This window comes from Balaenoptera ricei, chromosome X (assembly GCF_028023285.1).
Source record: "Balaenoptera ricei isolate mBalRic1 chromosome X, mBalRic1.hap2, whole genome shotgun sequence".
In the NCBI taxonomy this organism is placed as follows: Eukaryota; Metazoa; Chordata; class Mammalia; order Artiodactyla; family Balaenopteridae; genus Balaenoptera; species Balaenoptera ricei.
This window is the reverse complement of record NC_082660.1, coordinates 131,013,824-131,028,441: the sequence shown is the minus strand read 5'-3', so window position 1 is coordinate 131,028,441 and position 14,618 is coordinate 131,013,824. Positions and strand designations below refer to the sequence as shown.

The 14,618-nt window shown below is 43.0% G+C and overlaps 1 protein-coding gene across 1 annotated transcript in view; it reads right to left on the bottom strand.

The window, feature by feature from the left end:
- AFF2 (ALF transcription elongation factor 2) overlaps window positions 1–14,618 on the bottom strand; it is a 332,030-nt gene that overhangs the window by 310,907 nt on the left and 6,505 nt on the right. Inside the window, exon 3 of the mRNA XM_059910489.1 lies at window positions 5,448–6,308. Coding sequence (XP_059766472.1) covers window positions 5,448–6,308 — 861 coding nt within the window. The remainder of the gene's footprint in view (window positions 1–5,447; window positions 6,309–14,618) is intronic.

Sequence of the window (14,618 nt, the reverse complement as noted above, 5' to 3'; positions counted from 1 at the left end):
TTGTGACGGTGGTCTCAGCCGCCCCTCCCCAAGACACCTTTTTGTAATCACCGAAATATGACAACCTTAATTAAATCCTCTGCCAGCATCTCTGACCTCTCCATCATAAAGAATGTGAGGCTCCAAGTTCTACTGGCATTACTGACTATGCTTTTCAGATGCTCGGCGAAGGCCACTTCATTCAGCTTAGAGAGACACTAGAGTTGCAGGGGGGCGGAGGGCAAATGAAGAGGGGTGGTGAGGAAAATGAATTTTAATCCCAATGAGACCAAGCAATTGGAAGAGTTAGTCAAAAAGCATAAAGAAAAAAGCAACTACTATGTAATGGAATGGCAGAGAACATACAAAGCTTTCTGGATCCTACACTTCTATGGAATACATCTTAAGGTCAAGGTCTCTGCTGGCACCCTTGAAAGTGTGAGGCCTTTCCAAGGTTTCTCCATTCATTCCCAGTGAGGTGGGGATTAAAGCAGTGAGAGCCTTCAACTGAATACTATTTTATTTCCATAAGAATGGGCAAAACAAGAAATTCACGATGTACATCAAGTGAAAAATGCTTAGCATGGGTTGCATACAGCAGCTGGACGGCCTTCCATTCTTGGAAGGATCTGCCTCTACGGTTTCTGTGTAGCTGCCCGGGTGCATCCAGCACATGAATGTTAAGTTCCCACTGTTCTCTACAGTTCTCACGCAAGGGACCTGAGCTTCCTAGCCACGTATAATAAATAAAGCTAATTACACCCCCAGTGTTCACTGCATAGGATAGAAAACAAGGCAGGCACAGTCACAAATGTGAGCAATAACTTTTCAGCTGGTTGACAAAGCTAGCCACTAAAATAAGCTAAAGCCAAATACCATCATTCATATCAGTTCCATTCAACTTTTTGAAGAGGCTCCTAATTTCGAGGCAACTGGAACCTCAGATAGTCTTAGGTCACAGCCAAGAGCACCTTGGAAAGCAAATGACCCTTTATGGTGATGACACTCCACACATTCATACTGTACTTATGAAAGCTTATTGGAATGAAAGCTTACTGGATGGAAACGCTGAATACATGATATGAATGATGGGATTTGGCTTTAGCTTATTTTAGTGGCTAGCTTTGTCAACCAGCCGAAAAGTTATTGCTCACATTTGTGACTGTGCCTGCCTTGTTTTCTATCCTATGCAGTGAACACTGTGGGTGTAATTAGCTTTATTTATTATACGTGGCTAGGAAGCTCAGGTCCCTTGTGTGAGAACTGTAGAGAATGGAGGGAACTTAACATTCGTGAGCTGGATGCACCCGGGCAGCTACACAGAAACCGTAGAGGCAGATTGTTTTTATCCTAATGAAAAAATAAGCAAAAACATCTGTAATGAAATCATGTATAAAGCTACATTTATTAACAAATTCGTTTCCTAATGAAACACCATCTGCAAGCAACCCTCAGTTTCCACTTGATATAAATAGGTCTTTTACTGTTTTCAGATGCAGTTCACAGAAAAGTTTTCTAAGTGCAACTGCAGAACAACACATCAGTCTTTTGTTTGTTTGTTTCCTGGAAAGATAGTGAATTACGCTTTTAAACAAATCATTTGTTTAAAAAGCATGCTTCCATTGAAAAGCTGACCTTTGGCAATAAAGCTGGATTTTATTAGTATCCTTTTTAGTTAGTATTTATTAGAATCCTTATTATCGATACAGAAATTCTAAGAAGCAAGGAAAGTTTCAAGGATGGGAAATAATTAAAATGTCTCCACTACGTACACAAGTGTAGACACAGAAACAAATATGGGCACACACACACACACACACACACACACACATTTCATTCCAATAATAAATAGTTTATGATCTCTCAACTCACTAATATCATCATATCTGCTTATTCGTGTATCTTAGAATGTGTCTTTTTCCTGGTCATTCAACCCGCCACTCCACCCAAATGCACTTCACGAACACACATCAGCCTCCTGTCACTTGAGCCAGGGAAAGAGCTGGGAAAACTCAAAGAAATCCTACGACTGCTCTGTGGAGGAGCCTTTTCAGTAATAACTCAAAATAATGCTACCACTCATTATAGATGGTTACTTTGACCAGGGACCCAGAACCCCAGGCCTGGAACTCTTGGCGCCAGGGACTGGGGCTGAATTCTAATGCTAAGTGCTTTTGAAAAGTACATCAAGATTTCATAGGGTGAATTTCCAGACTCGGTCAGTTTCAGCCACATCAATTCCATTAGGTTCAAAGTTCCATAAGGCCCCACCCTGTGTATATTTCCGCCCAGGTTTTAATCTACACCCTTCTAAGTTCTCTCTTAGGCTGGCTAACTTCTCATTCCCTTTCCACCTATTTTTGGCCTTCACATTGCCCTTGAAACCTGTATATTCTCCTGACCTTAGGGCCCTAAGCTTCTCTCTACCCCTCCTTCAAATCCTTCCTTGAGACCTATATTTTAAAATAAGGACTTTCTTCACTGATCTCTTATCATGACTTCATTGCATCTGACCCATTTTTCAGACAAGGCTCTACCAAAGTCTATTTGCACCGTCACTAAAGGCTGCGTACACATAGGTTGCTCCTTGGAGCATCGTCTCCAGAGCTGATGACAGCTCAGACTCTCTTTGGAAATGTACCTCTCATTGCTGTGCCCGAGCAATGAGCGAAAGCATGGAGTCGTTTCTGAATCTGGGTCAGCCATGTTGAGAATGTATAAGAGAGAGGATTACAGTGGAGTGGATCTCAGTGGGTCTGTGACCTGTCACTCTGCCAATGAGGTGTTGATACAGGATGACAGACTTCTTGATGGGCCAATGCTATTTCCAGATCAGTCCTGAGTAATAGAACTGCCGTGTAAAGAAAGAAGAGCAGAAGAGACCAGGGCAAGAGAAGGGGCAGGAGTGATGTCCCACCTCCCACTAGGCTCCCCCTCTTTCAAAGTAGGTTGCTTTCTGGTTTTTAAGTATCACACTCCTGTATTAAGTCATCAGGTGGAAATTAGGATTAGGATTTCCAAATGACCGTGCAGGACAAGAATAGAGTAAGACACAGGCAGACAGAGTACAATTAAGGAAATGTAACTGAGGATGGATCTTCTAGCAATTGTTTACCTTTGTTCCTGTTATTTGATTAACATTATGGCTTAGAAAATGTAATCAAGTAACCATTTTTGAAGTTCATTCATTCAACAAACATTTATTGAGTATCTACTATGTGCCAGGCGATTGCTAGGCACTTGGGATACAGAGAAGAACGAGACATTCCTTGCTCTCAGGGAGCTCACAGTCTAATAGAGGAGACAGACACATAAACGAGTAACTACCATACAATGACGTCAGTGCCAGCCAAGGTGTATATAAGGCGCTCGGCGAGCCCAGAGAAAGGACTTTGTCATTAAGCCTCGTGGAATCAGGGAAGCTTTCATGGAGAAAGGTGACAACCGAGTAGACTTGAAGGAGAAACAGGACTTCACCAGGAAGACAAGGGAGGGTAGGGAGAGACATTCTAAGCTGAGGAGACAGCAGGCACAAAAGCAAGGAAGCATGACAAAGAAGGACATGACGGGGAACCACAGGTAGCTCCGCGTGGCTGAGATCTCATCTGCATGTGAAGAAGTCGTGAAGTATGAGGTCGGGAAGGGAGTATGAAATCAGAGAGTGAAGAGCTTTTTGTATGTGGGACTAAGAAATTTGGACTGTCTCCTGGAAGCAATGAGAAGGCATTGAAGAATCCAAAGCAGAGAGTGACATGGTCAGATCTGCCCACTGGATCAGCCTGGATGGAAGATGCTTTGAAAGAGAGGTGAGACTAGAGGGAGGGACACCAGACAGGAGGCGGCCCAGGCAAGAGATGCTCACGGGCGCTTCAAAGGCGGTGAGGGTGAAGAGGTGACAGACCGGAGAGATACTTGGGAGGAAGCTTGACAAGACTTGATACATGATGATGATACAAACAGCAAAACCGCCTGAGAAATGAAACAATACGCAAAATATGCATTCAGAAAATCCAAACCAAGAACCCCAGTCCTCCCTTCCTTTGTGTTCCCATCATCCTCTGAAATCAGCGCATCTGCTGAGTGTGAATAAAAGAAGAAGAGCCAGAGGGCACATATGGTCAGACTTCTCTAATTCAGACACCACTAACTTGGACTCTGCAATAGTTCAGACAGACTGTCTGTGAGTCCTATTGAGTAAGAATTTCAACCTACTTTCTTCCTCCGTGTCTTTTCAAGCCTTTAGTCACCAGTAAAAGCAGTGGTTTCTTCTGCAATCAAGCGCTTGAGGTGCAGTAGACAGCCGCTTACATGGTGGCATCTGAGAGGCACCCAATATATGCCCCCCACCCAGGGGCCACAAGGCCCGAGATCCAATCATTAGCGATTCATTCCTTTGGGAGGCTTTGGTCCCTCTGGACTTCTCTTTTATAAGGCAATGCTTCCTGAGATAGTTAAAACATTTAGTCAGGGGCTTCCCTGGTGGCGCAGTGGTTGAGAATCTGCCTGCCTATGCAGGGGACACGGGTTCGAGACCTGGTCTGGGAAGATCCCACATGCCGCAGAGCAACTAGGCCTGTGAGCCACAATTACTGAGCCTGCGCGACTGGAGCCTGTGCTCCGCAACAAGAGAGGCCGCGATAGTGAGAGGCCCGCGCACCGCGATGAAGAGTGGCCCCCGCTTGCCACAACTAGAGAAAGCCCTTGCACAGAAACGAAGACCCAACACATTCATAAATAAATAAATAAATAAATTTTTAAAAAATGCTGTTTAAAAAACATTTAGTCATTCTAAACCCAGTGGGATTTTGGTTGAGCATAATGCTTTTGGCTTTGACAGAAGGGATCAAGGTAGTACAAGAGGGTTAGGTAGGCACCTGTAGAAGAAGGTGATGCAGAAGGGAAGATTGAGGCATACGGAAGATAATGTTAAGATCTTGCCAAGGAACAGCCCTGCAAGCGCTCAAGAAACTACGATTCTTAAAGAATGCCTTCCACTTCCGCTTCCAGCAAATCACACTTGTACATCCTTGTACCTTAAGGAACTTCTGTGTTTTATGTTTATGATACGCTATCAGTTAGTGAAGGCCTAGGGTGACTCACAGTCTTTTCATGTACCTCATCCTGCTTAGGACCAATGAAAATCTCCAATGTGATTAATTTGTACAGAATATTACTACAAATGCATTCTCTGAAAGTATTTTATAACTCCAACTTTTCATTCACTCAGACTGACCTTGTCTTTTGTCATTCCAAATTATGGAGATTTAACTGTATTTGCAGAGTGTTAATCAGTCAAGTCACAAGTGACAGAAGATCAAGACTCAGACTCTGACCTTGAAGAGTCTCATCTACAGCTCAAGAAGGTAAATAAGAGCTGCTTGGGAATACCTGATTATAGAGGTTAGAGCAGTGAACTAAAAAAAAAAAGAAAAAGAAAGAAACAAAACAAAACTTTAAAAATTACTTACTTCACTCGTTTGGAGAATCGTGAACTTTGGCAGTTTAGTCTTTGAACCGGGTGCACTGGGTTTGCCATCCAAGAGTGATCCAAACGACAGATGCCCAAAGCTGTTCTCGAATTCAATCGAAGGTTTCAGTGTGGGAGAGATGTCCGGGGCTTGGTCCTGACCATCCATGGGTCTGACATATGCGGTTGGTTTTTGCTGCCCCACGCTTGTTTTGCAGTAAACCCCTGGTGGGAAGTTCTGAACCGAAAGGCCACTGCTGGGAGCTAATAAAGAGGAGGCAACTAGGGGAGACCCAGGCGCTTGCAGTGTAAATTCAGATTCTTCTGGTGAGTTGGACTGAAAGATTTCTTTGAAAGTATCCCCTCCATTGGACTTGAGATTATTGTCTTCCTTTGCAGGTGGGTTTGACTCTTCAACTGCTCCAACTTGAGGCTGTTCAGCTGGGTAGACAAAGAAGTCTTCCAGTCTGGCTGGGGGCTGGTCCTGTGTTGATGGCTGCATCTTGTTGGGCTGACTCCCAGCCTGGCTGGCCGGTACAATGCTAGTGTTCTGACTGTCTCGTGGCCAGTCAGGTTTTGACTTCCGGTTGCTGTGTATTAGAGTTGAATTCAGTATCACAACAGAAGGTGGAGGCATTGGCGCCGAGGAGTGAGTGCTATCCTGATGAGGTGGGATCATTCGGTTCTTTTGTTCTGGGAAAAAGCTTGGTTCATTTTTGTTGATGGGAGTCTGGGGCACGGAATTCTTTGGGATTCCCACTAGATGATTCTGATTAGAATGGTTAGTTAGCAAATCCTTCATTTCATCATAGTTTCCCAGCGTGCTCTGGACTCGGTTGGCAAGTGCATCACCTTTGTTTGTCTAAAATAACAAAAAGATGGGGGTGGGAGGAGAGAGAATGAATAGGTTTGTGTTTCCTAATGTTAATGTTTCAAACAGATGTCCTAAGTAGACTAGCATATAGGGTTCTTTAAAATTCTCATGCTGCCGTATAATTTCATACGTTTCATGGGCTATGTAAGAAAAAAAAATCAGTAACACTATTGAAAGAGCCTCTTGGAATGAGCTGTGTGATTAACGTCTGTATACTCCCTGGCCTGTTCTTAAACACGCTCATTGGGAGAAAGTTTTAAATTACGTTGCTTACGAATTTTATTAGCAAAATAACTTATTTTAGGTCCAATGAGTTGAACTGTACATTCTACACTGTGATTAACAACTTCCGCTTACTGATCATTGGAATTATAATAGAATGTTCGACTTATATTTGTTCTTGACACGTCAGCCCTTCGTGCTACATTATACCATGAAAAAGCCTTAGCCCGTTGGATAAGGAAGTCAGTTAAACTGTGCTATCATGACTACGTTCAGTTTAGAAAAGGCATGGGCTTAAACAACACTGAATTGAGCTAACTTATGACTAAAGTGAATCCAATTCTTTTTAATCAAAGATTGCATAAATTACTGGTGTCTGCCTACATATTCTGGGGGCAACTGTGTTTACATATTGATTCATACTCGTTTACTTTGAAATGGTGCAAACTGTTCATCAACAGTGACTCCAGCTCTCCTCTGTCTTTTCAAGGGTTTAGGAGAATTTATTCAAGAATTTAAACTGTTGGTTAAGTAAATCAAAACAAAGTCCGATTTTCAAAGTTGGCAACTACATCATTCTATGGAGAATCAACACGAGGACTTTTTAGTATTCTCTTTACCTGCCGAAGGTGTTATCAAAACCAGCTGCTGAATTCAGAAGGGCAAAGGGCTGCTTTGCGCCTGGACTGCACTATCCCGGCCCAAGATGTTGCAATGAAAGAAGGCTGCCAACACCAATGGAGCCATTTGGCAGCAGGGCCAGTGCCTGGGGAAGACGGCCACCCTGCGTAGCCTTCATGTCCCAGGAGTCATAGGCAAGCTCTCCAGGCACAGGAGGGGGTGACCACCTCCCCACTGGTACAACCTCCACTGAAGACAGATGTGTAACATCTAAGGTTGCTCACACGCCCTTAACACCTGGTGTGGAGCCCAGGCTCCTGGGGTACACAGGGTGCGTGCCTATTCAAGCCTGGCATCTCAGGCTAAACCTAGGATGTATGGCTGCGTGCTGCTCTCTGTATGTCAAGATGGGAGAGTGTGCGGATGAATGGAGGGTGAAGTGCTGGAAATGGATGAAATCACCCAGGGAAAGGAAATGAAGAATGAGAAGATCAGGCTCAGGAGAGAGCCCTGTGGAACGTCAACCTTTAAGAGACTAGGAGAAGAGGAGGCCCCAGCAAAGGATACAGAGAAGGAGCAACCAGAGAGGGAATCAAGCTGGGAACCTTGGCCTTGTTATTACCATAATCCCCACATACTGGATATAGCGTTCAACTCGGGTCACGTGGCAAATCACAGTCAAAGACTAAGGAAAAGCATGCTAATGATATGCTAAGAGGGCACCATGGGGGATGGGGAGTTTTAGAAATCAAATAAATATATGTCAGTTTTAGTTTTCTTATCCTCAGGAACATCTTATATTGCATCACATGCAACCTTGGTGCTGAAGGAGTGATTAAACAATTACATTTCCATATAATCCTCAGCTGAATAATCACTCCATTTTCAGAAGTACATTTGAAAGGCGTAATTTAATAGGTAGAGAAGGGTAGAAATCACTTTTATTCCCTGAAAGTCCCTAGGTTTGTCAGTTTTAATGGCAGAAATTACTTTTCAGCTAAGGCAAGAATAAACTCTTTGTATACAGCAGTCTCCTTCAGCGTAGGTGCACAAGGAACCGTTTGGGCAGCAGGCAAAACCGGCCTCTATTCAATCCCTAAATTCAAAACAAAGAGATTTCATTGTGGTCAGGGCCCAGTAGAATTTGATGCAAGCTGTAAATACTTGCAGGGTGGTTCTGGTCCCTCAAATAGTTTACCTCTTGGACCAGATGATTGCCTGATAAAAACTAATACCTGCTATCTTCAGGATCTGACCCAACAAGGGGAAACAACACCATTTCATTTCCTATTTTTAAATGCCTCCATTTATATTGTCTCCTTTAATGAATTAAGACATGCTTCCTTCCATTAGACAAAGAGAATTCTATAACCTTTCCCTTTTTGCCTTAGCTACCAGGAAGCTCAAAGTTATTGACCTTTCATTGACAGTTCATTGATCATTTACCGAAAATTCTTTGAACTTTCATTGAAAGACAGTTCTAGAGAATGAGAACTTTGCCCCCAGATGTCACAGAGGACACCACAATACCTCGAAGTTCTGAGAAGTCATTCACTCTCTCCGGGCCAACATCATCAGGACCCAAGAACCTCAAGGCCCATTTGTTTGCAAGCAAGCTAGTCACATCCCTGTTCATATTTCAGCAGTAAATAAAAGGGACATGTTCATCTTATCTTCAGTGGAGAGACCCTGCTTAGGTTTTAACGTCTCTTCATTTCGGTTTACTGTTTTACTGATCTGGGTTTCTGATGCATGCTTAGAATTTTTTTCCATCTCTAGGTTTTAAAATATGCTTGAAATTAGGAGAATTTCTAAGCTGGCCAATGTCTAAAACTGTTGTCTACATGACTAAAATTAGACGAAAATTGAAAGCTCTCCAAATAAGTCTAGAAAATCCACCTCCTACTACATAGGGTCTACTACAGTTATGATTTCTTTTCCAGCACAAAACTATGAGCTTTTCTTCGAGGTCAGAGACTACCTTTTATTCATCTTCATGTCCTCAACACTTAGTACCATGTCTGATGCATACTAGGTACTCAGCAAATTGTTGCTGAATTGACCAGAATCAAATTATAATTCATACCCTGCCTATATCAATAAAGGATTTGCAGTGGCTTGGAGTAAAGGGTACATAACCAGAAAAGCAAAGGTTAAGCTAACTTGGTTACTGTGATTGAACATCAAATTGAACTTTGAGCTTCTTGGTAGCTAAAGGCCAAAAGAAAAAGCTCATAGCTTATAGAATTCTCTTTGTCTGATGACAGGAAGCACATCCTAATTCATTAAATGAGATAAACGTTTGCCAGATACTGAAACGTGAAAAGGAATTCTTCTCATTGGTTCAGTTACAAGGTCACGAGAACCTCTGAACAGTAAAACAGGTCGTTTTTTCAGCACCAATTTTACAGAAGATGCAAAGATGTTCTTCACATGGCTTTTCCTTATGATGACTAAAAAGCAGGAGCACTGGGTTAAAGTCTAACTCGGTGAAGGCACATCTGCACGTGGAGTTACGGGGCCAAGTTAATAGGTCCAACCGTAGGGCCTTCCTGTACACTAATGGCATAAGGGGTGGAGCTGGGATAACCTGGGGGGATGAAGGGAGGTCAACTCCCTTCAACTAGCTTCCTCACACAGTAATTGTCTCAGAGGGACTTGTGACCAGAACTACATAGCAGATAGTTCAAGGTTGAGTTCACTGGTGACACTTTCTGAGTTGCTGATTGAAGGAAGACCCGTAACAGACGTACTGTGGCTACACGTAGCAATTACCATGGTCATTCTAAAACACACACTGGTAAATTCAAAACACTCATGAGGCTGGGTTAGGCACAGAGGACACACAGACACACAGCCTCAAGAAGTCCACCACTCAACAATCTCAAAATAATTAACAATACAGACCAGGTCGTCAGAGTCAACTCTCTGCCTTCCCAACACTGGAGGTGGGTAACTGTCAACCAGTTTTTAAATTTCTCAAGATGTCAATATCAGATCCACTGGCTAGAAAACCCAACGGGGCCTGAAATACATTTATGTACACCTACACGATGGACTCTCATTATAAACCATAGCAACTTCTGGTTCGCACTAAATCGTCTTCTTCATCCTCCCGAGTCTTAAGAACCTTTTATAAGGAGCAAGGGATTCTTAGCAGTCCTGATTGCACATTATAAACATGGCAAAAATGGAAATTTAGCCATTTCAATCAATTACAGGCTTCTTTCAATTTGGCCAGTTCTTTACTTCCCGTTCTTGATAATTGGTTGATTCCTTCAAGGTAACATCCACAGCCATTATTTTCTAAGTAATCACAATTTCTCCATCATCAAGGAAATGCATTTTCCAAGTATTTTCAGGCATAAATTACATGTCTGGTTTGTGGCTCAAGACTAACAGCACTCCTTCATTTAAGCTTTTTGCCTCTTATTACTTCGGGAAACGCAGAGCTGCCTCAGTTTGCTTCTAATGTTATCTACAAATCAGTAATATAATTTCATTGCAAGACCAGTGTGCTAGGAGACTATTGTACCATGGTACTTCTTTCTAATAAAAGTAGCAAAATAATTTAAGTTTTGAGGTTCATTTTTTTCTTTTATTTCATTGTGGCTAATTATGTGATTTAGTAATTCCTTTTTTTTTAATTCTAATATTTTTACAGTTAATCTCTCTAAGCTGTAAGTTGCTATTTCTTTCCCTAATTAGAATAATGCTAATACCTTGAATCTGTATAGCACGTTATGGATTTCAAAGCAAGGTTTCCGCAGATTGTTTGACTTGATCGTCACAATCACCGTTGTGAGTCAGCAGAGGCCTTCTGGTCTACTCTGGCTTCTACCTGCCCTGACCCAAATGACCTTGGATAAGCAACTTAATGTCTCTGCGCCTCGGTTTCCTCATTCTTGTTGAGCTGCGAAGAGCTATAAAATGTCAGTTGTTGTTATTATCAGTTATTTTTTCTATCAGCTACTATTATTCACGCCAGAGAAAAGGAAACTCTAGGTCAGAGAAATAAAGTTTCTTCCCCAAAGTCACACAGGAGGTAAGCTTATCGGGTCTTCTGACTTCTTGTCGAGGATAAACAGCTTCCTGTTACAGATATGGAATCACACTTATGCGGATATGAAGCTGCAGAGAAGCTCACCTCAAATTCCTCATGGGAAACACGGGGAAAATGCATACCCATTTGCTGTAAGGACTAAACAAGCACATGTAGAAAGCTCTAGCACGGTTCCTGGCACACAGGAGGCACTTGGTGCATGCCAGTTCCTCATCCCTCCCCGTCTTTCCACACTAATCTAGACACGTCAAATGGCCTCACATTTTTCAAGCACTTTTGGACACTTCCTTTTCAGCAGCACAGCACAAACTCAGATTTCAAAGTGACAAAAGCAGCCACAAAGGGATGTTACCCACCAGCACCCCAATCTAGGGGTGGTCGACATTCTTTCCATTCTGGGAGTGGTAGAGATGAAGCCAAGAAGGGAAAGAGATCAGCCAGGACCATGAGAGATCACCATTACTTCTCTCTGCCAAGAAAGGGCCGTGGGTCCTAGGGACTGATGCTCATTGGCTAGTTTATGAACTACCAAAGCCATCGGACAGGCGATCGGGCCTTGTTTTAGGATTTAGAATGGCAAGAAGTTTCCTGAAAGTCCTCATCAACCACCAGGAATTTTGATTTCTAATTTGGTAGGCATTCCTACCACAACCCTCAGGAAGAGTTGTGGTAGGAATGTCCTCATTTCTACCGGTGGACCACAGGCCAGCTCTAGAACTCCCATTGCCACTGGCATGTCCAGATACGCCAAGGGTGTCCACACCAGTCCAGGTCTAGGGAGCCTTTAGAGGTGTACATCTGTTCTAGTATCATGATATGTCCACAGCACAAGATGGCAGTCAGTCATCAAAGCAGCAGTGAAAGAAAGAGAATTACCAGGTCATCAACGGTTAGCATTATTCCTTTCCTTCACAGTCTCGACTCCAGAACAAAGGCTCTTCCCCATCAAGTAGCATAAAGGCACCAGGCTACTAACCACACACAGACGTGGCCCTGCCCTAGACTAATGCTCCCATCTGTGTCTGTACCCGATGTACTCCGGTCGTATCAAGACAGATGACTTTTGAAAATGACAATGTTGATAACAGGTTCTTTAACTGCCTACTCAAAACTACACTACTTACATCTAAAAACAGATACGCATCTATAGTACAGGCTTGTTAATGAGAAATGGCATTTACCTTAAAGGTACAAGACCATTAATTCCACAAGGCTTAAAATTATAAAGGGGGAAATGAGCCAAGGGTTCTACACCTCGTAATAGTGTTAAGCATGGAGTAGATATTGAATTTTCAGAATGAGCCCTTTGAGTAAAGCTCATTTTTCTAACCACTCCGAAGACAAGAGGTAAAACTCATCCGGTCATTCCTCTTTCTCAAGAAGGGATGAGGCATCTATCGTCCTTTGACCTCTCTTCCACTTCCTAGAAAATATGGAGGCCACAACTCCTTATCGTGCCCCCAGTCTCCCTTCCACTCTCCTGCTTTTTCCTCATCCTAACATTCCAGTCCCGTCTTCCTCCCCAAGGCTCATCACTCTTCACATGCTCTCAGTTTTGTATTTTCTCATCTCCTCTGGGACCTGGCTCTGCTCATCATGACCTCTCCCTCCTGTGTCTTCACCCTTGCCTTCTCCACTGACATTGGTTCCTTCCCATCAATCTCTAAACATGTTCACGTTTCTCTCCCCTTAAAAAAAGCTTCCTTCCAAATAACTGTTCCCCTTCCGTTCTAACGTTATCTTCCTTTCTTCCTCCCTCCATACAAAGACTCTCTGCAAGATCAAGTCTACATTCACTGTCTCTCTTTCTTTATTTCACCTTTTCCCGTTTACTCCCCAACCCACAATGACTACCACCATCACCAAAGAAAACGACTCTCCCTTTCACCCCTTAAATGTTGCTGCTCCTCAAGATTCTCTCTTTGTCCTTCTTACCCAGCCATCTGGCTTAGTGATAATACCCGTTCTCACAGCTTCCACTGCCACCTACATAGAAACACCTAACTCTCTCTCCTGACCACTCTCATTAGCTCCAGATCCATACACCCCAAGCCTACTGGATATCTCTCCCTTGACATCCGCTGGCATCTTAAACCCAGCATGCTCAAAGCAGAATTAATTACCTTTTCTCTACAAGCACCAACCTTGCTGTCCTCCTGAACAACCTGTTAATAACACCAGCCTCCTCTCAAGTCTAAAAGATCGGAATCATTCACTCCTATCACACACTCCCCACCTCCAGGCAGACACCTGTCCCATCACTTCAACTTCCTGGCTCTACTCTAAATCCAGCCTGCCATGAGCCCCCCTCAGCCAACGACAATAGCTTCTTTATCTGCCTCTAGTTTCCCTTCCCTCCAACCCACCACTCTCCACACTTCCAACATCATCTTTACAATTCTTCGTCTGTCCCAGCCATGTCCTAACTTTAAAACTTGTGATGACTTCTCGTCATGTACAGACTCGTATCCAAACTCCTTGGTACGAGGTAAGAAGTCTTCGGGCATCTTTCCCCTGCCTACCCCTTCAGCAGTTACCATGTGGTCATGCCCTCACTCATTCGTGATGATCTCTGCCACTGGACAAGGAATTCCTTGAAGGCAGGGACTACGTCTTATTTCCCTTTGGACACTAGTCTAAGACGTGGCTGGCACATAGTGGGCCTTCAATAAATCCTTGTCAAACTAACCATATCTCTACATGCAGACATTCAAAGGCAGTATAGAAATTAAATCAATTGAGATAGGAAAAATGGATTATTAAGGATTATACTATTATTGACAAATTGAAAACTAATAGTCTCTTTGTCAGACTTACCAAATTTGGAAGGCACCTGAGTGTCTCAATCAAGAGCTGCTTGCTTAGTCTGAACAAGGCACCAAGACTCTGGCCTCACTAGTCACCAATCCAGACAGCTTACTGTCTACCCCAGTCACTGTCTCCTAAATGGTGCTCTTCTAAAATCACAACTCTTGAACATTTTCTCTACTGTTGTTTTACCTCTTAGATCATTTGTGTTTCATTACAGAAAATTACACTGCTAGTAAATTTCAATAAAAACCAACCAGCTGCCAGCAATTCACCAAGATTCTTCTCCCAACCCCACCCCAAATAGAAAGTTCAGAGGCAGTCACTGTGAAATCAATACTTGTAGACATAGAAGTATGATCATTATTGGAGCTACCCACTAGCCAGAATACCACTAGAAAATCAACCTAGCTACACTACCTGTTCTGGTTGAGGCAATCTCCTAACCCATGATTATTAATCACCGGGAAAAAATGATTGGCTTTTCCCTTTCTCCTAGAACAGTGATTTTCAAAGAGCACTCAAACCACTGAACAGCTGCTAACAACCTAAAATGGAAACAGAAAGCAGTGGCCTTGCGATGG